Source organism: Miscanthus floridulus, chromosome 1 (assembly GCF_019320115.1).
Source record: "Miscanthus floridulus cultivar M001 chromosome 1, ASM1932011v1, whole genome shotgun sequence".
Taxonomy (NCBI): Eukaryota; Viridiplantae; Streptophyta; class Magnoliopsida; order Poales; family Poaceae; genus Miscanthus; species Miscanthus floridulus.
Genome location: NC_089580.1, coordinates 122,138,158 through 122,162,498, shown reverse-complemented (window position 1 = coordinate 122,162,498; position 24,341 = coordinate 122,138,158). Strand labels below are relative to the sequence as shown.

Here is a 24,341-nt window from a genome sequence, read left to right as displayed (position 1 = left end):
CTCATGTCCTAGCCCAAACGAGATCCTCTAGGAACAAACTATGACGAATGGCCTTACGACGTACGCCAATCATGTATATGCCTAATGCACAATCACATGGAGGAAGCTAGGAACGAAGACGAAAGAACCTGGCTATTTGGGCCGAGCGAGTACATGTACCTGGCCTGTTTGACGATCCAAGCAAGTGGGCTTCCTGCTGTTTGAGTCTACGTATAAGTTAGCAGCCGGCCCCGTATGTGCGTGGAGATCCGTAAGTGCGTAAGTCCTCTCAATTGCGTAGTATATAGGCCAATAATAATATGACTGGCACCGTACCATGCACGTACACATAGTTGAACCAAGACTAGCTGCCCCAATCTCCTTGTTGGTAGCGATAAGCAATTGATGATCCCCATGATTGCACACTTTGCTCGTCAGCAAGAGATTAGCGGTAGCTGATGTGACACAAGGCCAATTGGCCAAGATGTATCGGTATACTCGCTCTGTCCCAAAACTAAGTGTCGCTATGGTATTCGTGTTGGTCAAACTTTCTTAAGTTTCACTAAATTTATAAAAAATATTAGCAACATTTGTATCTCCAAAAAAATTTATTATTAAAATAGATTCAACGATCTATTTAATGATATTAATTATGTACTATAAATATTTATATTTTCTTGTATATATTTGATCAAAGTTAAAAATATTTGACTGCTCGAAAACGAGAACGATACTTATTTTGGAACAGAGGGAATACTCAACCTTTCGAGTGCATATATATATATATATATATATATATATATATATATATATATATATATATATATATATATATATATATATATATATATATATATATACAGGATAGGACAGGATAGTGTAAGAAAGATAGGAGGATCGGATCGGAGCCTATGTTATGTTAAGGAACATTATTTAAGATATGTATCGTAGTTATAAAAAAAGAGATATGTATATCGTAATGTATATCGTAATATATGGAAACCTTATGGGATACTCCTTGATTTCCAAATTATAAATAATTAGTATTCTGGTTTTTCTAGCTAGATAGAAATGGAAAACAGTACATATTGGTTTGTTGTATCATACATATAATATATAAGGCTAGTCTCAGTGGGGAGTTTCGTAGCGTTGTTTTCAAGACTGCCATGTCACATGCAGTGAAATGAAACATGGATGAAACATCCATTGTCAATGGAAAGTTTCATTCTACAGTTTCATAAGCATTTAATTTCATGACTCATAGAGAGTTGGTAATTATGTCAAGAGAGTTTCATCCACATGAAACTCACTTCTTCTCTCTTCTTAAAAACATTGCCACATCATAAAAAGTGTTTATGTGGCAGCTTATTAAATGCAAATAAAACTCTGACGAAATTTTCACTGAGACTGGCCTAATAATAACACACAACTCAAGTTCATCAGAGGACGATGATAATAGTAATAATTAAGCAATAATAAACTCGTAGAAAATGCTTTTACTTTATGAGAAAGTTAAAATGACTTATAATTTAGAACTGAGGGAGTATTTATTTACCGTATATATTTATTTATTGTCTTTGAGTTACAAACTCTGACGAATAGCCTTACGACGTACGCCAATCATGTATGTCTAATGCACAATCACAAGGAGGAAAGCTATGAACCAAGACGAAAGAACCTGGCTATTTGGGCCGAGCGAGTACATGTACCTGGCCTGTTTGACGATCCAAGCAAGTGGGCTTCCTGCTGCTTGAGTGTACGTATAAGTTAGCAGACGGCCCCGTACGTGCGTGGAGATCCGTAAGTGCGTTTGGTAAGTCCACTCAATTGCGTAGTATATAGGCCAATAATAATACGACTGGCACCGTACCATGCACGTACGCATTGTTCAACCAAGACTAGCTGCCCCCCAATCTCTTTGTTGGTAGCGATAAGGGATTGATCCCCATGATTGCACACTTTGTTCGTCAGCAAGAGACTAGCAGTAGCTGATGTGTGTGTAGCACAAGGCCAATTGGCCAAGATGTATCGGTATACTCAACATTTCGAGTGCATGTTATGTTATGGACAAGATAGGATAGGATAGTGTACGGAAGATAGGAGCATCGAACGGATCGTAAGATAGGAGGAGGATCGATCGAGCATATGCTATGTTGCGCTAGTCTCAATAGAGAGTTTCATAGCACTGTTTTCAAAAATGTCACTTCAAATAAAATGTAATAAAACTTGAATGAAACAGCCACTCTTAATACATAGTTTTATTCTATAGTTTCATAAACATCTAACTCCAAGACTCATTGCGAGTTGATAATTGTGCCAAGAGAGTTTTATCCCCATAAAACTCATTTCTTCTCTCCCTTCTTAAATATGGTTCTACATCAGCAAAAATGCTTACGTGATATCTTATTAAATGTGGATGAAACTTGGATAAAACTCCCAGTGCGACTGACCTTATGGATTGAACAAGGTACGGGAGCAAAGAACATTTAAAATATGTATTGTCGTTATAAAAAAAGATATATGTATCGTAATATACGGAAACCTCATCGATACTCCTTGAATTCCAAATTATAAATAATGAGTATTCTGGTTTTTCTAGATAGAAATGGAAAAAACAGCACATATTGATTTGATGTATCATACCTGCAATATATAATAATAACTAGTATCTGGGGCGCGCGCATTCGCGCGCCCGTGAGGTGTCGCGGCAACCAGTTGCAGGGATCTAAAGTCAGTGTATTTGTGCGAGATAGAAGTCTAAATATGGATATAGGATGGCGGTCCATTAGTACATCGAAGGTTAAAAGCTATCTATATTACAAGAGTATTTGCTGCTATCACAGTACATATGGGCTATATAAAAACTACAATAATTAGAGGCGGTAGTTGATAAACTTCTGGGCTAACAGACTCTGTTGGAGTAGCTGTTTTGGCGTGTGCGCTTGCCTTCAGAGGTAGCCGCTGGCGCTGTTTGTTTCCTAACTGGATTCATCAGCTTTGGAATTGCGCTTTGGAGTAGCTGTGGTGGAGCATTGTTTGCAGAGACACAAGTTTCATAACCGCAAATTAGTAAAGAGTTGTATGTGTAAATAACTAATCGGTTGATTAAGTATTAGCATGGACTTACGGTTGTAGTAGGAGTCGTCTTCAGGTGGATGGAGATGTGGGCCTGCACAAGCAACTGCGTGATATTAGTGTTTGTGTTATAGCGAGTAATTGATTTGTGTGCTTAATTATTTTTGTATGCAGACAATGATAGCTGATGACTTTGTTGGGTAGGAGGCATTAGCTTTTTTTAGGTTATGTGGCTGTACTTATGGGACGTGGCAGCAAGTATAAATATAAGGAGCTGTTTTTGGAGTTCATGAGCTGTGGCTGTACCATGTGGATGAGATGTGATCTCATCATCGGAGTAGGAGTATAGGTCGCGGCGGTCTGACGTATCGAGCACTGAGTCTCCTGTATGAAACAAAAGGAGAAAAAAGAGTTATTGTGATAAAGCAAGCATAGGTAGGTGGACGTACTAATTCTCGCTGCGCTGTCAATCAATAATTACTCGAATATGAGAGATGCGTTCCTCTGGTGGAGTGTCCCTGCCTTGCATTTGCTCTGTGAGTATTTCATATTTCAGTGGCCAGATATCGATAATATCATTGGTTGCTGGTGTGTTTCTAAGACCTATGTGGGCTTCGAGGGGTAGTGCAGAGAGCTGGCCACGGACTGTTATCTCATATTGGAGGGTAGCAGATATGAAGTTTATTTCATTGATAGTGCAAAGTCTATCAAACAGTCAGTATAGGACTGAGTTGGAGCATAGGTGCGGTGGCATGCCCGAGATGCAGATGATGAGTCGCTCGTATGGTTCGTTTGTAGGGGTATCCTTAGCGAGGTGCAAATTTAATGGATTGGATCTGAGCAAATCCTGTAGTGGAACTGAGGTGGCACCATTTTGTGGTTTCCATGGCATGAATACAAAGTAGTTATTGTTGATGCTTATGAAACAGTTGGTTAGCAAGTGGGTTTTGGTAGCTGGTGTGGGTAGGCGAAGGAAAAATCCTGGCCCATAGTAGGATATGCTTTCGAGGGCTATGATGATTCCATGATGCTGGTAGATTGCATCTCTCAGCTCATAGGCATTGCATGGGAGTGAAGCTGTGTCTGGAGCAGCTACCATGATGGCATTGGCACAAGAGTTTGTGTCAACATCTGTCAGATCTGTGTTGTCAATGATTGTGAGATTGGAGAAAGGGCGTCTTGGCATCTATATATATATATAAAAAAACAGTATCAATGTAATATCTAAGAAATTTCTTGGCATATATTGAATAAAGGCCGTCTTCGTATCTATTAAAAAAAAGAAAAGGAACACCATTGTATGCTGTCTACAGTGTGCAGGGAACAACTCTACAGTTAGATTCCTGTGGCTGTTCTGGTGCCTAAGCACCGGTAGGTTGTTATGGTCTACCTGTGAGTTGTAGTATGACTAAAATGATTTGTGGAAAATTTGGCTTCCTTGCTGGTTACGACGGTAACCATGGGTGTATGAATCATAATCCTAGATATTAGGCTGAGCAAGGAATGAGGGTGAGGTGGAGGATGTATACCTTGTATCCGTGGTGGATAGCAGCTACGTGTCTTCTTTTGTCAGAGATAAGAGGCTCGCCGCGTCTTGTCCCCGCATCGCCGCGGCCACCAAATTGGGGCTATGGTCGGCCTAGGCAACCGCCCGCTGTGCGCTCGGCCGGTGCTATCGCTTCGCTTCTATGTGGGGCCCGCCCTAGGTGAGGCCACCATGCCTGCTCCTCATGCCGCCGCGTCTAACTACCATAGCCAGGGCTGAGGCTTCCTTCCTAGGGACTACGAGGAGCGAGGGGCGTGGAGGAGGAGGAGGAGTAGCCGCTGTGGCGCCGCTACCGTCTCAGATGGGAGGAGGAGAAGGAGCAGGGAAGGACAGTGCGGCGGCGGACGTCGAGGTCAGCACCGCCTTGGTTGTCTGCTGGGTTGGTCGAGGCGTGGATTTGGGGAAAGCGGGTGGTGGGGTGGGAGTCGTCGTCTGTTTCACATAAGGAGGTCGGGGTCCTTTTTATGACTGGGACGGTGTGGTAGGGATGGATATTTGCTTGATGGGCCTATGGATCGATGGTCTCGGGCGCTATTGAGTATGCAGTTCCCCATGTATGAACGACCTGCACGTGGAAAATTTACACATGTATATTTATCATAATCAAGAACGAGAAGAATCGCTCAAAAATTGACTCACAGGTTACCTATCGATATGTTATAGATTGAACATTAGCCTCTTGGAAACATCTCCTGCCAAGGGAATGGATTGGCCTCCATATACTCTACATCGATTCAGCCAAAATTTTAAAAAGAAATACCAAAGAAATCTCTAGAACAGGGGCATCCCAAAAGGCCAGCCCCCGCACGTGACTGCTGCTGCTTGCTGTCGCGAGCTTCGGAGCCACCGCCGAAGAGGCAGGTAGGGTTTCTTACCAGTGGGAGGAGGCAGCACTGTGGACGGCCATGAGCATGGCCTCGGTGAGATACAGCCATGAGCCTCGCCGCAAGCACCAGAGGAGGCACCTAGGGTTTCGTGGAGCGGCTATAAACCGCCAGGAGGAGGCAGCGCACGGGGATCCGCCGCCGCGGCCACCGGCGAGGCCGACCCGCGCCGCTCCGTGACCGGGGACGGCCACCAGCGGGCCTCACGGGGTTGGCCACTACACCGCATGCCGCGAGCGCCGGTGCTCTGCCCGCGTCGGGGGAGGACGGAGACGGGAGCGAGAAAGAGGAAGCGATGAGGCAGCCTGTATGGGAGGAGGCGAGATTTTTTTGAGAAGGGTCGGGAAGGAGAATCAGGAGTTGGGTATTTATTTTGTTTTCCTGGATTCTCATTAGGAGCCCAGCAAGATAAATAGAAGCTGATGAAAAGTTGTAGGTGGCAAGTAGAAGCTGATCCCTGTAAAATCTGATTCAACAAATCTCATCCATCGAATGGTAGATTCGATGGTGGGAGGAACAGGCGGGCTTGTTATGTTCCCATTAGTTGTGAACGAACCAGGGTATTGTTATTCGGCTCAGGGACAACATATATTTATGGAAATTTAGTTGGCTGCGCAGTTGCGCTTTCGGAGTTTCGGGCTCGGCGGCAAGAAAAGATCTAGAACTCTGACTAATGTTGTCCTTCGATGCTGCACCAACAATGGTTAAATATGAAAAGGTTGCCCATATGGGGCAACACTCATCTACCGGATCATTCGAACGAATTCAACATTCAATACGTAGAAATCATGACAGTACCATGCATGCAGTCAGAATGCAGAATCTGAATCGGTGAGGCATTGCAAGAGTACCTTACAATTTCATTCAAAACAGCACCAAGGCCAGAGAATCAATTCACACCCAGGCTACAGCAAAGGAAATATAGTCCACAAATGCAAGACCATGCGAGTCTCGGCGGAATGAACGCTTGCCATTTCAGAATTACCATGACAGACTAACAAATCTGAACAGTCTGCTCTGTTCCGAGCACGTCGTCACAGGCTATAGCAACAGGTATAGGCTGATCCGTATAGCAACAGTCACATGCTGATTGCTATAGCAACTGAATGTCCAATTAAGAATCAGCAACTGAAGCTATAGCAGCAGTCACAAGCTGATTGCTAAAGCTCCAAGCTGCAGGACAGATGAAAGTACAGGAAATAGTTAACACCACATAATCTGTGGTTCAGCCTGATGTGTTTGCCATTACAGGAAGTTCACATGTCTATAGCATGCCATAGTTTAAGCGGAGATAAACTGAGGTAATCATGGCTACAACCATAGAATATAAAAGGAGGCTGAGAATTATACAGGGAAGAGGCTCCTATTTTAAGTTTGGAGTTGAATTGTTCTAGTCTTGGCGAATATTCTACCATATGAAAGAAGCCTGGGAACTGTACAGGGAATAGGCACCTTTCAAAGTTCATGTGATTACAAAGCACTGGAACACAGTTTCATACTACAAACAACAAGAGTTTGGAGCAAAAGCCTGGAGCATTCGGTTACATCATCGACGTTACCTGTTTGGGAAAATTTTCTTTAGTTAGTGTAAATAGACAATGCAAAATTTCTTGTTGAGGCTGTTTTGTGTGTTATCTGAAGTGAATTGATGGATCGAGCCGAACTCTGTTCTCATAAATGTACTTTGTGTGTAGTCGATGTATAAGGTTACCTTAGTGATACCAGAAAGGTATTTTAGCTGTGGGAACCATTCTTTTCAGCACGGCCTTCAGAGAGAGACCTTGGTCTGTAATTTTTTTAAGAGTCAGTAAATGAAGAGAAGTGATATGGGTCTATAAATATGTGAAGCATATTAGTGTTTCCAGCATACTTCTTGGATTTTGTCTTCGACGATGAAACATCCTATGCAGCAAGTCTCTTAAGGTCGTTGATGGTTTGGTCTTCTTCATTGTTCTGAACATCATCATGCTGTAACTTGTACCATTAATATGTTAGAGCCTTGTGTCACTATGCTATGTATGGAATTTTGAATTATATACATCAATGCAGCTGACCTTGTTCGTTGAATCTGGGTGGCCGAATAGATTCCTCTGAGCACCGGGATGAACTGCCGACGATCTTACAGAGACAAAGAATGAAGTATTATTAGATAAATATATTGACCAAAGCTTGTCGTGTATGGATCATGTAAAATTGCTGGTTCGAGTATTTTTTGTAAAGCACCTGGTATCATCATCTTTACAGGTCTCTTTACCAGTGTCAAGAGCTGGTACTGGAGTCTATTTCATGTCATAGCAAGACAAATATGGCAGTATGTTTATAAACATTAGCATAATGGAATAAGCTTGTATAAAATCTGGTTACCTGTTGTGTTCCTGACTCAATCAGAAGCACCTCACTTGAATGTTGTGGACTATCGATATTTGTAGAGGCATTTGTTGGGTTCTCTTCTTCATACTGAGACATGGAAATAATATCTATTTCAGACTGTTTTGGTGCTCTTGCTAAAACAGCCTTGACCTGGTATTGTTTGTATTTTGTGCTCTTGCATGAATCATTAGTAAGATCAACAGAGAGCAGGTACGTGCTATTAATGATCTTCTGTAATGGCTGAGGCAAGGCATCTCGTGGAGCTAATGGGTTCATCACTGATTCATAGTCTCTCTGGATCATTTTGTAGGCTTCGTCATCATAAGTAAAGAATCTAGCTTCACCTGTTTCATCTCTTCCTGTGAACGATATTAGGTACATGTGCAATTTAGGAAACAGTGGATCTATAAGTACCTAGAGAAACAGTCTGCGTATGTGTGTATTTTAAGCAGAAGTGGTTTCAGCAATAGGTACCTAGGAACCATAGCTGTGCCTTGACATTTTGGACATCTATAGCTTCCATCCGCCTGCTGTTCAGCCTTTTTTTACACAGTTTGCAAGACATGTACCACCAGCTGGTTGAGTTTATAATGGAGACAACTGTTACCGTGCACTTGAAGGGTCCCTGTTCATATTATAGGGTTAGTAGATAGGTGTCGAATGTTTTGACAAGGTATGTACAAAGATGTGAAAAAATGAGTGTAATATGTGTGCCACGTACCTCTTCATCAAAAGGGTCAACCTGGTTGAGTGCATCTATAGTTTTCTCTGGAAGCTCAATGTCTTCAGCTGGAGAGTGAGTCTCTTCATCTGTTGGTTGATCGATGTACACCGGGGTGTTTTTGAATCTGAGAATGGCAATTTGAGTGTTGCAGCATATGATGGTTTAGTTACATATGGGGTCAGGTCGACAAAGGCTGTACCTAGAGTAGAAAGGACGTGCCTCTGGAATGTTGGGGTTCAAGTAGTAGCAGCAGGCTGAACTTCCTGTTAGGCATGGTTTATTTGCGAGAGGCCAGAGGCGAACAATTTTTAGAATGAAAAAGTATGCTGGTTTACTATGGTAGATGGGCATATGCCTATGACCTTTGGTCTCGAATGTAGAAGATAAATTACCATTATTTTTAATATCCTCTCCTGGTATGCATCCAACAACAAGGCAAACAATAACATTACCAGCCTCACTGTCGTATATATTGCTAATGTTGAAAGCTCTAGCATGCTCGCTCCACAGGGTAATCTTCATCATATTGTCTCTAGATGGGAATTAATTCTGGATGAATATATATTTTTACACCTGTATAGGCGGGTGGTAAGTGCAAGGTGTTGTAGCCTGTGATATAAGCAGTTACATACCTTAGATCCTTGATATAGATCTCTCTGAGCGTTTTTGCCTTTTCTTGGTTCTTTGGCACAAATGTATGCGTTGCTTCATACTTGACGAGGTAACCAATGACATCTTAAAAAATTAGAGGTCAACAGCACCAGTTAACAAGAAAATAACAAACTGAAAGTGAAGATAGAGTTTATCTGCAACATATTCTGGATCTACAACGAACCTGTTAAGTTGTAGACCATTCGTGTTGGTTTTATGGCTGGGAACTGAGTGATCCTATAAATGTATTCAGGAATTGTTTGTGGAGGGTTTTGAACAACCTCAACAGTCGTTTGGGCTGCCATCTCTATCATCAGATCTTTGTCAACTGGCCTGTAGCTTTTCTTGGCATTGTCAACGAGAAATTTCTTGATAATATAAACCTTTCCAACTTCAAAAAGAGACGCCTTGGATTTGATCAGTTCATTTGAAATCTCTATATACATGGTGTGTCCCTATAATTGTAAATACGCAATGAACTGATTAGATGCTATCAATATGAACATGTAATAGCAGAAGGTATAGTATTGATTCTATTTTTTGAAGGTTAACTAATTTTAAGATGGTTTTGACCAAGTCAGGAAGGTACCCGTGCGTCTGCTAGAACCATGCCAACATATAGAGGTGGTCCCTGGCCCATGTTTTCATAGTGTGTCCATTTTCTGATGACTCGAGTAGTTATGCCTTGTGCATGGTGACCTTTCTGCAGATTGCTGAGAAACCTTGGCTGCTGCATGGTGTACCTGGTATGTATGAAAGAAAGTGTTATTTTTGGTATGGAGGTAGTTTTAAAATAGCAGAAATAGAAGGTTGCTCTCTTTTTCTGTTTTTGGATAAGCAACTACTGTTTCATTTCTTAGTTTATCAAAAAAAAAGTGCAGACGCTGCATTCATGTACATATTGACAGCACTACCTAAATCCCTCTATGGAAGGATTTCCAAAAGCATCTATACAAGCCAAATTTTGGCTATGGTAGGCACGCAGGCCTGTTGCAATGAACTGTACATATATAGGTACACTACTTAAACTATCATGGGCCTAACAGATGCAAATAGGAAGCAAAATACTACTGAAACTAGGTGGAGTTTGGTAGGTGAAATGCATAGGTATGGCTGGTTTCATTTTTATCTAGTCTAAATACTGAAGCACTTCTCTGTAGACTACATTCTTGGTCTCATTGGTAGCTTTTCCATCATCATCCTCGATGTATATCTTCAGACCTTGCTTTGTAGTTGCATGTGATACAGCAACGTATAGTTGTCCATGTGAGAAAATAGGCTTTTTGAGGTAGACGCCAACAGCTGAGAGAGTTTGTCCCTAGCTCTTGTTGATTGTCATAGCGTAGCATACTCTGATAGGATATTGTCGGCGCTGTAGAACAAATGGCCATTTGTTACTTTTTAAAGTTAAGGTTATGCGAGGTATAGCGAAGGCTTGATTCTCCTATCGCCCATTCATAATCTTAGCTTCAATTGTCCATTCTCCAACCGAAGTGATGATCAGTCTTGTGCCATTGCAAAGACCAGCCCTTTGGTTGAGATTGCGCAGTAACATTATTGGGATTCCTGGTTTCAGAATGATTTTATGCTGTGGGAAATTATTACCACTGATTGAGTTTAAGAACTCAATTGGGTATAAGAGGTCATATGCTTCTTGTTGAGCGGTGGATTTGTCAATAGTATCTGAGCTCAGGCATTCCTTCTCTATACCAGGGACTAAGGGGATCATGTAATCATTAACAGTATCTGTCATTTCATTTGTTGGAGCTAGTATAGCTCTCTGTGATAAGTATACAGGGTCTTTGTATCTGGCACGAAAGTTAGGATAGACTGAGTGGACAATGGCTGCAAGTCTGTCCTCATCAGGAGTGATAAGCAGCCGCGGTGGTACTGTAATCTAGCTTGGTTCGTTGTCTCCGTGTCTAGACGTGCATGGTATTTTGCCTTCACCGATGTCCAATATCCACCTACCAAATGCTGCCACCTCCTGCTGTTTAGAAGGATCATCTGGTGAACATACTAATCGCATATTCTATTTTAGACTCAGGATTTCAACATGGGCCCATAACCGAGACCTGATGATAGTGGAGCTAATGATATCTTCTTTGGTACCACCTTCAACCACAGGTAAGATTTGTTTGAGGTCCCCTCCTAGAACAACAACTTTTCCACCAAATGGTATATGAGCAGTCTCTGGGCTTTTGGTTTTTTCAATATCTCTGAATGTGCGGTCTAAGGCCTCGAAGCATCTCCTATTAGCCATGAGGGCCTCATCCCAGATGACCAAGCTTGTGAGCTCAATAAGTTCAGAAAGCATTGTGCCCCTACTAACATCGCAGACTGTATCTTCTTCTACCTCACAAGGAATTTTGAACCTTGAGTGAGCTATATGACCTCCTTGGAGCAGCAGCGCCGCTACACCCGAGGAAGCCACGGTCAGTACAATCTTATTCTTTGCTCTAAGATATCCAACCATTCTATTCCATAAGTATGTTTTACCAGTGCCTCCGTATCCTAAAACAAAGAAGAATCCAGGCTAGTTTTGTTCAACTCTCTGGACTATTGTGTTGAAAGCATTTGCCTGATCTTCGTTGAGAGAAATAGTTGGATTATTCATATCAATGGATGGATCCGAGGGATGTGATAGTTCCTCTTCAACCAGACGATTGTGTAGAACAGGATATTCAAAATGGGTCTTTGGAGGCAGATTGTAGTCAGCTATGTTCTTACCACTCTACGAGAATAAAATGGCTAGCTCATCGAGAAGAAAATCTCTAGTTCATGAATCAGGTACTGCATAGTTTGGATCACCGACCATATCTCTATATTGATAGATAATATCATTAGATAGATGGCGCCATACTTTTTCAAAGAAACTCTTTTCATCACCTACCTCACAGAACAAGATCATGGTAACGAACAAGCTTCGCAGCTACGCCAAAGTAGCCCAAGCAGCCGACTCATCAAAGGCATTATACCACTCTTGGTCATCACCAAGGAGACCATGTGATCGGCATGCCTCTTTGAAAGTGTGATGATATCTTCCATTATGAAATCTAAGGTTTTCATAGCTGGTGGCACCTTTCACTATTAGAAGCAACATGCGAAGGTAGTACCACTCACCAACCGATGGGTGCACATAATGGAGCCTGCCTATCTTACCAAACTTTTGCCTCCGCTTATGCCATTTCCTGTCTCTTTGATCCCATAACCATCTAGAGGGAAATTGCGGATAAGTGAACGCTCTAGCTTTAGGAAAAATTGCATTACACCTAAACCACTGAGTCAACATTGTTCTTCTCAAAAACTCTGCTGATACTAATCTCTCCATTTTGGTTCTTGCACTAAAGCTTACAAAATTTTTGTTTGGAAGGTGGACAGGCATTCTCTCTACCGCTGGGTGGTGTCTATGGATGTCATATCCAAATATTCTCCAGCATGCATCTTGTTCACAGATATATCTGCAATCGAGGTATTCTTTTACCTCATTTATAGTGTTTGTTTCGTCATCATATGGTGCTGGCTGGCCTTTCTTAACCCTCTGTAGGTAAGCTTTGCTACAATCAGCTCCCTTGGTTACATATTTGAAGAGGTACTTGATGAAGGTCGTTTTATTGCACCATTCAACATTTATATGTGTCTGGTACTTTTTGAGAAGCAACATATTATATGGGACAACCCATCTATTATCCATCTGGAAGCCTCCTTTCTTAACAAAAAGTGCATTTGTTCGTCTCTTGTACACTACAAAACCATTCTTGTTAACTATAGTGGCTGCCTCATATGGCTTGGGAAAATGTTTTGAGCATTTTTTCTTTTTCATGCAGGGACATTTTGGGTTGTCTTTACCACAAGGGCCATGTATCATATGTTCGGAGACAAGAGCATAGCCAAGTGGATCTATTTTTGGATCAGGTATCTCTGCAGTGACATATTTGTCAATCATTGCTGCAGTTGGACTTGATGTATCCGTGGAAGTCCATAGAATAATATGGGCATGTGGCAGTCCCCTTTTCTAGAATTTGACAGTGTGGAGTACTGCATTGGAAAAAGAGGGATCTTAAGAATTTGTAAGAAATTGTGGCTTCTTAGGAAATAGCATGCAGGTAGGTACGAATGGAAAGGACTGTATTGAAGCAAGGATAGCAAGACACTATGCATAAACATGAGTGTACCTGCATTGTAGGGTCCAAAAGATGTACCAGCTTTGATATCATGTAGAAGTTCCTCTAATTTCATATTAAAGACCCTGACTATCAGATCATTCCTGTCAACTGGCTTTTGTCCAGGATCAAAGATGGCTTCAGTGATCTCAGGCCATTTAGGATTGCATGTGAAAGTAACGAAGAAATCTGGAGGACCATATTCTTGACAAATAGCGATCCCATCATGATAATTTTGTATCATGTAATGTCTGCCACCCGTGTGCGACGCCGGGAGCATGGTCATCTTCCCCATCTCGCTGCCCTCTGTGGATCCTCTGTTTATTGCATCACAAATTCCTTGGATACTTTCCATTCTAATATTAGCTTGGTTTTCTACTATGTACCATAACCTGTTTTCATCTACACAGGCCCGAGCATCCACCTTAGCTTGACTTGAGAGTGCACCATAACATAGATACGGATTTGGTTCATCTTTCCTATAATGAAACATGTAGCAGTAGTAGTCCTGCATGGTGACTTTTATATGGGCATTGGCTCTTGTCTGTATGACTCCAGCGTATAGAACCCCAGCTTGCCAACCGCACTCAGCATATGGAAATAACAAAGGATATTGAAGTGCCATGAAAGCGGGATGCAGAGCAAAAATCTGTTGAAGGTCTCCTGCTTGTTTCTGCACAATAATATCCCACTCAAAGGCTTCGTAATTGAAATCACCAACTACTAACATAGCTAGCTGATCCGTAGTTGGTAAGCTGTACTGAGGCGGATCACCATCTCTTGGGCCAACTATGCGAATAACAAAGTCTTCTGTTTCATCATCTGCCAACCGGTCCCTCACCATCCGAAACTACTGCGCGAATGAGTTGTGTTGATCAAGCATGGCAGCTAGGGACTGAACAATAGCAGGATCTAGATCCGATCCTCTAGCGTCATGATGACCTAAAGAAGCAATTCTATTTTGCACCTCGTGCGATGTATCATACACATATAGTTGTATGAACTTGGCAGGCTCATCATCCGATGGCAGCAAAGAACCTATGCGGTGGTGAATTTGTCCACAAATCTTGAAAACCGAAGGACCTCCACCATCATTCATGGATCGGTCTATGTTTGCTCCCATCGAAGTGAAGGCAAAAAGGCAATTGTACTGCCTGATATTTTTCATAAATTTATTAGAGATAGGACCACCATCAGACCTCGCAAGAGTTGCTAGAGGCTCAGGTCTTGGCAGGAACCATGGAATGATGACTCTGCCTCCTTTGCAGCACTTGTTGTAGATAACTGAGCCCGAAGAACCCTGGGAGTCCTTGCCAACTCTTTCGGCGTGCTAAAAAATGGCTGGGCAGTTGCAGCATTGTCGATCAGGTGCACCATAATATGATCTTCCAGGATACGAAATTGGTTCATAGATATGGAACAGGAAGATGCATAGTAAGAAGCTATTTTTTTTGGGCCTGGGTTGTGCACCGTGCTAGAAGTAAAGGCACATGTGCTGTGAAGATATGGAATCAGTACCTTTGAGGGCTTCTACGAAGGCCTCATCAAACTGGCCACACTCTAGATCAGCACTTTGCTTAGATGCAGCACCTGTACACATACTCTAGGTCTTAGGAATATGGATATGGAAGGAGATAGATAGAGAGTGTGTGTGTGTGTGTCTAGTAGGTCTAAATACCTCTCCAGACAAGGCGATGTTGGTTTAACAGTTTCCTTCTTTTGTTCCTACATGCAGCAGGATTGGATGTTTCTAGAGCACACGAAGTATTGTTTCCTGAGTAGAAGAATTGTAAGGCTAACGCAGGAACAGCATGAATCTAATGCTGTATGTACACATGGGGGCCTAAACAGCTGATGGCACATACGTGCTCTTGCGTGGCGGCTTGCCGATGTCGGTGTACCAGAGCTCTCTGCATGCACAGGAGCCTCCACTGCCATATATAGGCATATACTGTTAGGCTAACCAATATAGACAAATATGCAGGTCTCGGGAATTAGTTCCAGAGATCTTTTATACAAAATGGCGACTAAAACAAAGTGCATTTTACATACATGTATGTCGTGCAGCCATAGGAAGTGGCTACTCCATGTGGTTTCGCTGGCTGTGCATCTTACTATGAAGAGACATGAACAGGGTTTTTTTAGGGGAAAAATACATGACTGACACATAATATGAGTAATATAGAGAGATGGGAGTTTTAACACGGGAAAAGGTATGAAGCAGGTACTTCGAAAAAGGTAAATGGCCATAAATGGCATGAACAAATTAGGTGTGCAGTAAAAAAATTGGACACAGCTATAACTCAGGAATCTGCCTCTATATGGCAGAATGTGGTAGCACGAGCATGGCTTCAGTAGCAAACAAGATGTAAGTAACGAAACGCGAAAACATAGTTCCACAATTGAATCTTATTTATTGCTTTAGGAAGTTGTAGTTACAATGGAAGCAAGAAATTATTACAGAGAGACAGTCTAAGAAGGCACAGCCTAGAAACACTAAAGAGCACTACCGTGCGGAATAGCCGCGACCTCATCTAATAGGAGCTGTGCACAAGCTTCGAGTGCAGGCAAAAGCACATTTGGGTGTTCTGAGACCGCTATTACCAATCTAGCAAGTTGTGTACCCCTATTTGCAATTGGGAGGAGCCGCTGGGCAATAGCTCTATACATATGTAATCCATGCACACTATAATCACCAGCAGCCGAACCATATAGCCTTTGCAAAGCAATAATAGCTTGGAACGTTGCCGCCTCATACGCTAAAGCCTCCTCTAAATGTGGATGACCCCAAAAAAACAATGTGCGGCGGCCGATGTGAAGCACACTGGATGGCAGTTCAATCTCTATACCATAAAGATGTGTCACATCCTGTATGACCTCATGTATACAAGATATATAAGGTAAGCAACATTGCTGTGCAATATCCCTCAAAATAGCTATATATGATGAGTTGGAAGAAAACATGACGCCAATGCTGGGTTTGCCAAATAAAAAATTTGTTTTCCGAGAAAAAAACTTTTGGTGGGGATTTTGCAGATCTGAAATATTTTTTTTGGCAAAGCCTTTGTGCGGAGCCAAAACTAAAACCAGTGCCGATATCCAGACAGCCATAAGAAGCGACCGCGTCCTTCTAATGTGTTTGCAGAATCCAAAAGAAAGCAGACTGATATCAGTTTACTTTATCATAAGAAGCACTGGTTTGCAGAATAGGTGTGCATATAAGGATGAGCCACTCTTACCTGAGAGGAAGCAGGAATCAAGTACAGAGGATCTTGAGGAACACCGAACAGCTCTCCAACTGAGCACGACGTAGTACCTTTTGTCTAGCCGAGCGAAATAACCCAACCCAGGACAGTGATGCACGTCGAGGAACCTGTATTATCTCATAACAATAGCAAAAGCAACAGCAAATTAGATCAATACACAAAGGGCATGAATCATAAAATGAAATGGTGCGTGCAGCAACATATGAAATATTTTAGGCGAAACCCAATACATGACAGAAATCAGATTCTAATTTGGAGCAACACTATACAGAAAAGAGTGTCCTAATTTCCCAAAAAATATATATATATATGGTCACCAAACAAACAGCAAGTAAAAGATAACGTTACACTACTATCGCTTATTGCTCCCTCTACGCAATAGACAAGAAAATAGCAGATCGAAACCATGTTACATAAAAGATGTTATTCTGAAATGGCTGATCCTGCATCAAACAAATAGCGTTGATTCAGTCAGTAAGGAATGACATGTAACCCAAAGGCATGTCTTTGCCCTACCCAAATACTGGCTAACTCAATGTTACACTACTATCGCCTATCGGTCCTTATAGGCATATCGGTTAGCAGTAAGAGCCTTAGATGTATAACAGCAAAAAACAAATTTTGAAAGCAGTCCAAAAAAATTTTATGACCTATAATGTCCAGCTCGTCCTCACCAGTGGCCCTTGGTTGTGTTACTCATGTAGGAAATCAAACATAGATCATATGGCACCCCACGTGTTGGCATGCGGCAAACCAAAGCATCAATTGGCATACAGTTGAAAAAGAAAGCAGTGAACCCATGTATAATAGCAAAAAACTAATCTTGAAAGCAGTCCAAATAATTTTTATGACTTATAATGTCCAATTCATCATCACCGGTGGCCCTCTGCTGTGCTACTCATGTAGAAAATCAAGCATAAATCAAACATGATGCCAATGCTGGATTTGCCAAATAAAAAATTTGTTTGCCAAGAAAAAAACTTTTGGTGGAAATTTTGCCGATCTAAAATTTTTTTTGGCAAAGCCTTCGTGCGGAGCCAAAACTAAAACCAGTGTCGATATCGAGACAGCCGTAAGAAGCGACCGCGTCCTTCTAATGTGTTTGCAGAACCCAAAAGAAAGGAGGATATCAGTTTACTTCATCATAAGAAGCACTGCTTTGCAGAATAGGTGTGCATACAAGGATGAGCCGCTCTTACCTGAGAGCAAGCAGGAATCAAGTACAGAGGATCTTGAGGAACACCGAACAGCTATCCAACTGAGCACGACGTAGCACCTTCTGTCTAGCAGAGCGAAATAATCCAACCCAGGACAGCGATGCGCGCTGAGGAACCTGTATTATCTCATAATAATAGCAAGAGCAGCAGCAAATTAGGTCAATACACAAAGGGCATGAATCGTAAAATAAAACGGTGCCTGCAGCAACATATGAAATAGTTTAGGCGAAACCCAATAGATGACAGAAATCAGATTATAATTTGGAGCAACACTATACAGAAAAGACTGTCCTAATTTCCCAAAATATATATATATATATATATATATATATGGTCACCAAACAAACAACAAGAAAAGATAACGTTAAACTACTATCGCTTATTGCTCCCTACACGCAATAAATAGGAAAATAGCAGATCGAAACCATGTTACATAAAAGATGTCATTCTGAAATGGCTGATCCTGCATCAAACAAATAGCGTCGATTCAGTCAGTAAGGAACGACATGTAACCCAAAGGCATGTCTTCGCCCTACCCAAATATTGGCTAACTCAATGTTACACTACTATCACCTATTGCTCCCTATACGCATATCGGTTAGCAGTAAGAGCCTTTGTGGCTGCGAATTCAGTAAACCTAATGCCGATGTAGTATGGTTGGACTTTTGGTTAAATAGATTATGGCTGTAACATGCACATGGAAAAGTTCAAATATATAAGGAAACAACGCGGTGTTAAGATAAAGCATTACTATGCTTACACCGGAATATTTGTACAGATACTGGTCTGAGTCAGGATTGGAGATGTTTGTGCTTTTACAAACACAAACAAAGGCATAGCCTTATGTCACCTGATTTACAGTGCAAAGCAGAGGATCTACGTTACATTAATAGGCGCTTTTGTACATTGATAGCGATGTTGTGCACAAGAGCACGGTTATTATACATGGCTAGTTTGAGACGTGGGCACATCCTTGCTCTGTTGTTTAGTGAACTCTCCATCTTTGTTTTGAGTCAGGAGCTACCGGTTCATCAATCTAGCTATGTGTGTTTATGAATGAGCTATAGGCTGTACGAAACCTATACTGTTAAGGTAATGAGTGTTGAGGGATGATTAGTGTACCTGAATCCTATAGGTAGCACATGCAATAGGTGCTATGACTGCAAGCAGACGGTAAGGTCTAAAAATAACACATTAAAAGGAAAAAGGAAATTTCCATATAGGAAACAGGGGAAAAACAAAAAAAAAGTATGAACCTGTCAGCCAGCTTTTCTTTGAAGGTCATTGTAACACTAAATAGGTGCTATACTGCAGTTTCATTTTATAAAAGAAGGGACTAATAGACAGTACATCCATGTGTAGAGTAAACAAATATTTGTAGCTATAATCACTAGAACTAATAATAGGGCAACCACATCTATATCTGTATTATGTAAATATGACATGTCAATAAGCAACAACAAATCAGTTAATATTTGGTCAACTGAACATGTGGATGTGGGAAATCTAGTAAAAATAGATGGAATATTGATTAAAGTAACTTGAAGACATATGCACAATCTGAAATCAAACATAAATCATACGGTACCCCAAGTGGTGGCATGCGGGAAACAAAAGCATCAATTGGCATACAGTTGAAAAAGAAAGCAGTGAAGCCAAGCAGCAGCATGCACACCAAAATTTCATTCTGCTAACACCGAAATCATTTTGGATGTGCAAATGCAAATTAGAACACAGACTTTTTAATATAAAACTCAACTTGTTTCTGTGTCAGTAGGTACCCTTCTAAATTTTTCAATACAACCCGGCCCAGCGAATATCAGTCTACTTCATCATAAGAAGCATTTGAACACCTGCTTCTTATCAATTTACTTCAGTTTACCTCTAAATTCTTCAATACAACCTTAAGAGACATTTGATGGAGCAATCTATAACAATAAAATTTAATATAAGTAATCATTCTAAGCTTACACCGCACTATATCTTATCTCCCTCCTAGATCAAAGGGCACCGAGCATCTTTAATCTTGGATTCAATCAACACCTGCCTGCTACATACAAACTGCTACGGCGCTCAAGTGCTGATCGCACAAACCTTTCTCCACATCAAGGTGTACGCATGACATGGCTGCAACTACTATACGCTTGAGCAGGCAGCGGCCATGCTTGAGTAGACGACGTGCAGCAGCAGTTCTAGACCAGCCGCCGACGTGACAGGCCGGAGCTGTCGGTGCTCTACGCTCATGCTAATCAGTGGGCAAGGCTGCACAGGCCGCCATATGCCGACATAACGCTGCAGGATGCCCCCATGTCGCATCCCTCAACGCCAGACGCAAATCCTATGGGGGAACTAACGGATCCGGCCATGGAGGTGGTGGATCCGGTCATGGAGGCCCCGGATGAACCCTAGCAAAGGTGGACGAGAAGCATGTAGATCCTCGGTTGACCCAGGCGCCCGAGTGTGAAGGAGAGGAGGAGCAAGGGAGGGAGGCCGCCTTTACCTGGGGCTTGGTCGCGGTGGGTCATCACCGAGCCACCCGCACCGGCCTCCACGCCGGTCGTCGGAGGCACCCTCACCAGGCGCGCCGGCCCGGGGCTGCGCGGCACCTGCACCCGTGACCAGCGGTGTGGCCGTAGCCGGTTGAAAGGTCCTTGTTTGGTTTTGGTAATTGAGTGACAACCTAGGTGGACTAATTGTATTTATGTGAGATACACAGGTGATTAGTCCACAGGTACATATGTGTGAACAACATATGCCATGAAGGTGAAAATGGCTTGGAGATGTTGAAATGCTCACACATGTGATGATGAAGGAGCTTAAATGCACATGAGACATGACATTGAGTCATGTGATCAAGGTGGAGAAGATCAAGACAAGACTTGGCTTGATGGACCGGTTGCAAACGTGAAGGGCAAGTCGAAGGCTTTGGAGTGATGGACCGCGTGGCGGTGAAGCTTGAGCAAGACTTGGCGCCGATGGACGATGGCAATGGTGAAGAGCAAGTAGAGTCAAGATCGATGAACCAATATGATCATGTGATGATATGAAGTGGATCATATCATTGTTGATCGTGTTGGTGCATGTGTTGCATCGACATTGGAGGAGATGGAATGGAATGCGCAAGGCAAAGGTATAACCTAGGGCATTTCATTTCACCGGTCATAGGTGTGTAGAGAAGTTTATGACCGGGTTTAGGATAGATGGCCGTACTATCAAGAGGGGCAAACTTGTTTGCATATCGGTCATCTAGTGCCACTCGAGTGATCTAACTTTGCATTGTCGCTAGGATCGAGTGGCGTGGCATGTTGAGTGGCTAACATCCTTTGGGAAATGATTGTGAAAATGCTAACACACATACACATGGTGGTGTACACTTGGTGGTGTTGGCATATTTACAAAGGAGGTGGTGTTTGCAGGGGTGAGATGGGTTTGGGTCGCTTTCGGGAAAATAGAATGCCTATTTTCTATTGCGCCGGATGCAAATTCTGGTGGTTAGCACATTGGTGCAAGGGTGAAGAAGTTAGAAGTGAAAACGAGTTGGTCGCGAAGATGTCGGCGTCGGTCAACTGACCGGACGCTGGATCTGAATGCACCAGACGCTGGAAGGCTGCGTCCGGTCAGGCTGACGTACGGTGACGCAGTAGCTGGAGTGTGACCGAACGCTGGCTGCGTCCGATCGCGTTTGACCGGACGCGTCCGGTCATGCTCGGGAGCTTACTAGAAATGACCGGACGCTGGGGGTTCAGCGTCCGGTCAGTTGAAGCTGCTACGTCCGGTCAGGTCAAGTGACCGTTGGAACCGGGACACGTGGTCATCTACGAGCGACCAAACGCTGAGGTCCAGCGTCCGATCAACACGACCAGAGCGTCCGGTTGGCCCGACCGTTGCCTAGTGAAGGGGTAACGGCTAGTTTAGCCCTTGGGGCTATAAATAGAAGTGGCCTTTGGCCATGGCTGGTGTGGAGCACCTTGGGGGACTATGTGTCCATGCTTGAGAGTGCTTGGGAGCCCTCCATCACACATATACTTGATAGTGATCATCCGATTGTGTGAGTGAGCGATTCTAGTGCGATTGCATTATGAGGTTGCATCGAGTGGCACTAGGTGATCGAGTTGCAAGCCGGTGGTGCTTGTTACTCTTGGAGGTTGCCACCTCCTAGACGGCTTGGTGGTGGTCTCCGTCGAAGCGCGCAAGAAGCTTGTGCGGCGCTCCGGAGAAGTGCTTGTGAGGGGCATTGTGCTCGCCCCACGGGAGCCGCGAAGAGCAACTCTAGTAAAGCGTGTCATTGAGCTACCCTCACTCAAGGGGTAGGTTCTTGCGGCGCCCGACGTGCGGGCTTAGCGGGTGATGCTAATTAGCCGCCGAACCACCAAGTGAGCGGTCGACACAACGGGGACTAGCGTGTTGGCAAACACGTGAACCTCGGGAGAAAAATCATCGTGTCAACCTTGTTCTTCCCGTTGGTTTGCATCCCCATTACACAAGCTTGCAATTACTTTTATACATATTAAGCTTGTGTAGTTGCTCTTGTAATTAGATAGCTTGTATAGCTTGCTAATTACCTTCTTGCTTGTGTAGCATAGAAGTAGCTCCCTTGTGTGGCTAATTTGGTTTTAGTAACCTTGTTAGTCACATTGCTTAGTTTGTGTAACTAAGTATTTGCGCTCTCTAATTAGGCATTGGTTGCCTTGTTATTGAGCATTGCTAGTGAGCTTAGTTAGCTTTGTGCTTTTGCTTACTAGCATGTGTAGGAGCTCCCTTGTTGCTTAAAGTACTAGTGGCATAGGTTTGTGTAACCTTGCTCCTAGAATTGTTTAGGAGAGCTCTAGCTAGCCCAACACCTTTGTTGCATAATTGTTATCTTTGAAAGGTGCTAGTGAACATATATAGTGGGGTATAGTCTTGGCTAGATCGATAGTTTTAATTCCGCATTTGTATCGGTTAGCCGACGCGATTAAGTTTTAGAAAAGACTATTCACCCCCCCTCTAGTCACCATCTCGACCCTTCACCGGTGCGTCGCCGTGGGAGAGAAGGAGAGGCGCGAGCGGCGGCAGGAGCAGCAGCAGGGGCGCGAGCGGCGGGCGGGCGGCGGCGGCATCCATGCGAGCCACGGGAGGAATGGGGGAGGACGGGGAAGAGATGAGGCCGACTATGTGGACCCAAAATCGAAAGCCATGGTATATATTCACTGGGCTAGCTCCGGAGTTGAAGCCAAACTACGCTGAGAGAAGCCGGTGGAAGCCACTAAGGAGCGGCGGAAGCTGATTCCAGTGAAATTCGATCTGAGCAATCACAGCCACACGATTCAAGATCAGACGGCTGGGGGAGTTTTGGGCGATGTGGATAGGCTTGCTGGCAGAGGAGCATGTCTGGCTTGTCTGTCTTAACACATAGCTCGAGCTCATCAGGAGGGCGATAATAGTAATAGTTAAGTAATAACAAACTCATAGAACAAATCCTTCCCATGTTTATTATCTATATCTGTTCTACTATATTTGTATCTATACTATAAAAGAGCGAAGGAATTAAAAACTAGTTGTTACCCAAAGATTTATACCCATTGTCGTGGGTTCGTAATGGTAGCAAACATCATGGTTGTTCATCAGATGTCAGAAGTGTGGGTCTCCGGTGGCTTGGGTACTCAAAAACACAATGGAGACACAACGGTTTATCCTGGTTTGGGCTATCAAGGCCCTACGTCGAGCAGTGAGGTGTTCTTCGTGTTCAGGAGCACCCAAATCAGGGGATTACAATGAGAGTTTGGCAGGGGATCGCTTGGTGCTATCCTATGGCTCATCGGCGGTGAGGTTCTCTAGTCGAGCGAGGAACCGACCTCTCTCTAGCTAGGTCGTCAGGGGAACACTCTAATGTTCCTCTGCTTCTCAATGTCTAGTTAGCCGATGGTTCACTGTCCAATCAGCCCCTAGTATCTGATTCTCCCTCCCTCACTCTATGGGAGCTGACCCTCCCCTTTATTCTAAGGAAGGTCGGTACAAGTTGGTTCGATGCTTTGATCTATGGTCCACGTACGCCGGGTGCAGGAAGGTGCTGCCGCGATGTGGATGGACCTCGGCTTCGTCGTGTAGGGAGGAGTTGCAGGCACCACCTGTTGTCATTGTTGCCTGACACTTGACCATTAGGGCTGTATGTTGTAGTCCAGCCTCCCTTGAATGAACCTTCTAGAGGCCTCCTTCGCCGTGAAGGAGCCTCGGCTCGAGGGGCTAATGAGTGGGCCCTAGAGCCGGTGAAGGTGCTTGTCGTGGTGTGTCACGCTGATTGCATGACCGTGTTGAGGGTGCAGGTGGATGGCGCCCTGTGCTCGTTGGTCGGGGAGGCGCCGTGAAGCCTCAGTGTCCCCTGAGCCTCGGATGCTCGGTGGACTGCCCGTGACTCAGAGCGTTGCACGGGCGTTCGAGCGATAGCTCGGGTTAGCATTGGGTCAAAGTCAGGCTTGAGCTACTGTCA

General features: G+C 43.4%; 1 protein-coding gene, 4 long non-coding RNA genes and 1 pseudogene across 5 annotated transcripts; all 6 read right to left on the bottom strand.

Moving 5' to 3' along the window:
- Window positions 1–3,520: 3,520 nt before the first annotated feature.
- LOC136462494 (uncharacterized) lies at window positions 3,521–4,240 on the bottom strand (annotated as a pseudogene).
- A 3,298-nt stretch (window positions 4,241–7,538) lies between these two features.
- LOC136492405 (uncharacterized) lies at window positions 7,539–7,982 on the bottom strand. The gene is made up of 3 exons (XR_010768123.1): window positions 7,849–7,982; window positions 7,708–7,763; window positions 7,539–7,602 (listed from the first exon to the last, which is right to left on the bottom strand). It is a non-coding gene; the product is annotated as an uncharacterized lncRNA (long non-coding RNA).
- A 360-nt stretch (window positions 7,983–8,342) lies between these two features.
- On the bottom strand, window positions 8,343–8,900 carry LOC136492398 (uncharacterized). Its single transcript, XR_010768122.1, has 3 exons — window positions 8,778–8,900; window positions 8,576–8,702; window positions 8,343–8,479 (listed from the first exon to the last, which is right to left on the bottom strand). It is a non-coding gene; the product is annotated as an uncharacterized lncRNA (long non-coding RNA).
- A 72-nt stretch (window positions 8,901–8,972) lies between these two features.
- LOC136492390 (uncharacterized) lies at window positions 8,973–9,642 on the bottom strand. Its single transcript, XR_010768121.1, has 3 exons — window positions 9,414–9,642; window positions 9,211–9,313; window positions 8,973–9,110 (listed from the first exon to the last, which is right to left on the bottom strand). It is a non-coding gene; the product is annotated as an uncharacterized lncRNA (long non-coding RNA).
- A 1,619-nt stretch (window positions 9,643–11,261) lies between these two features.
- On the bottom strand, window positions 11,262–14,236 carry LOC136462486 (uncharacterized). Its single transcript, XM_066461582.1, has 2 exons — window positions 13,405–14,236; window positions 11,262–11,743 (listed from the first exon to the last, which is right to left on the bottom strand). Exons 1-2 carry the CDS (start codon window positions 14,234–14,236, stop codon window positions 11,262–11,264), a joined length of 1,314 nt encoding a protein of 437 aa, XP_066317679.1.
- A 1,208-nt stretch (window positions 14,237–15,444) lies between these two features.
- Window positions 15,445–20,419, bottom strand: LOC136492382 (uncharacterized). The gene is made up of 3 exons (XR_010768120.1): window positions 20,376–20,419; window positions 16,632–17,991; window positions 15,445–15,506 (listed from the first exon to the last, which is right to left on the bottom strand). It is a non-coding gene; the product is annotated as an uncharacterized lncRNA (long non-coding RNA).
- Between the last annotated feature and the right edge of the window lie 3,922 nt (window positions 20,420–24,341).

Bases quoted from the DNA above. Each gene is read 5' to 3' on its own strand.
- LOC136462486 (XM_066461582.1), bottom strand. From the start codon at position 14,236: ATGGTGAGGGACCGGTTGGCAGATGATGAAACAGAAGACTTTGTTATT. The intron at 11,744-13,404 runs GTACACTCATGT...TCTTTGTTTTAG, and splicing joins TTTTGGACCCTACAATGCAG to GATACGGAGGCACTGGTAAA.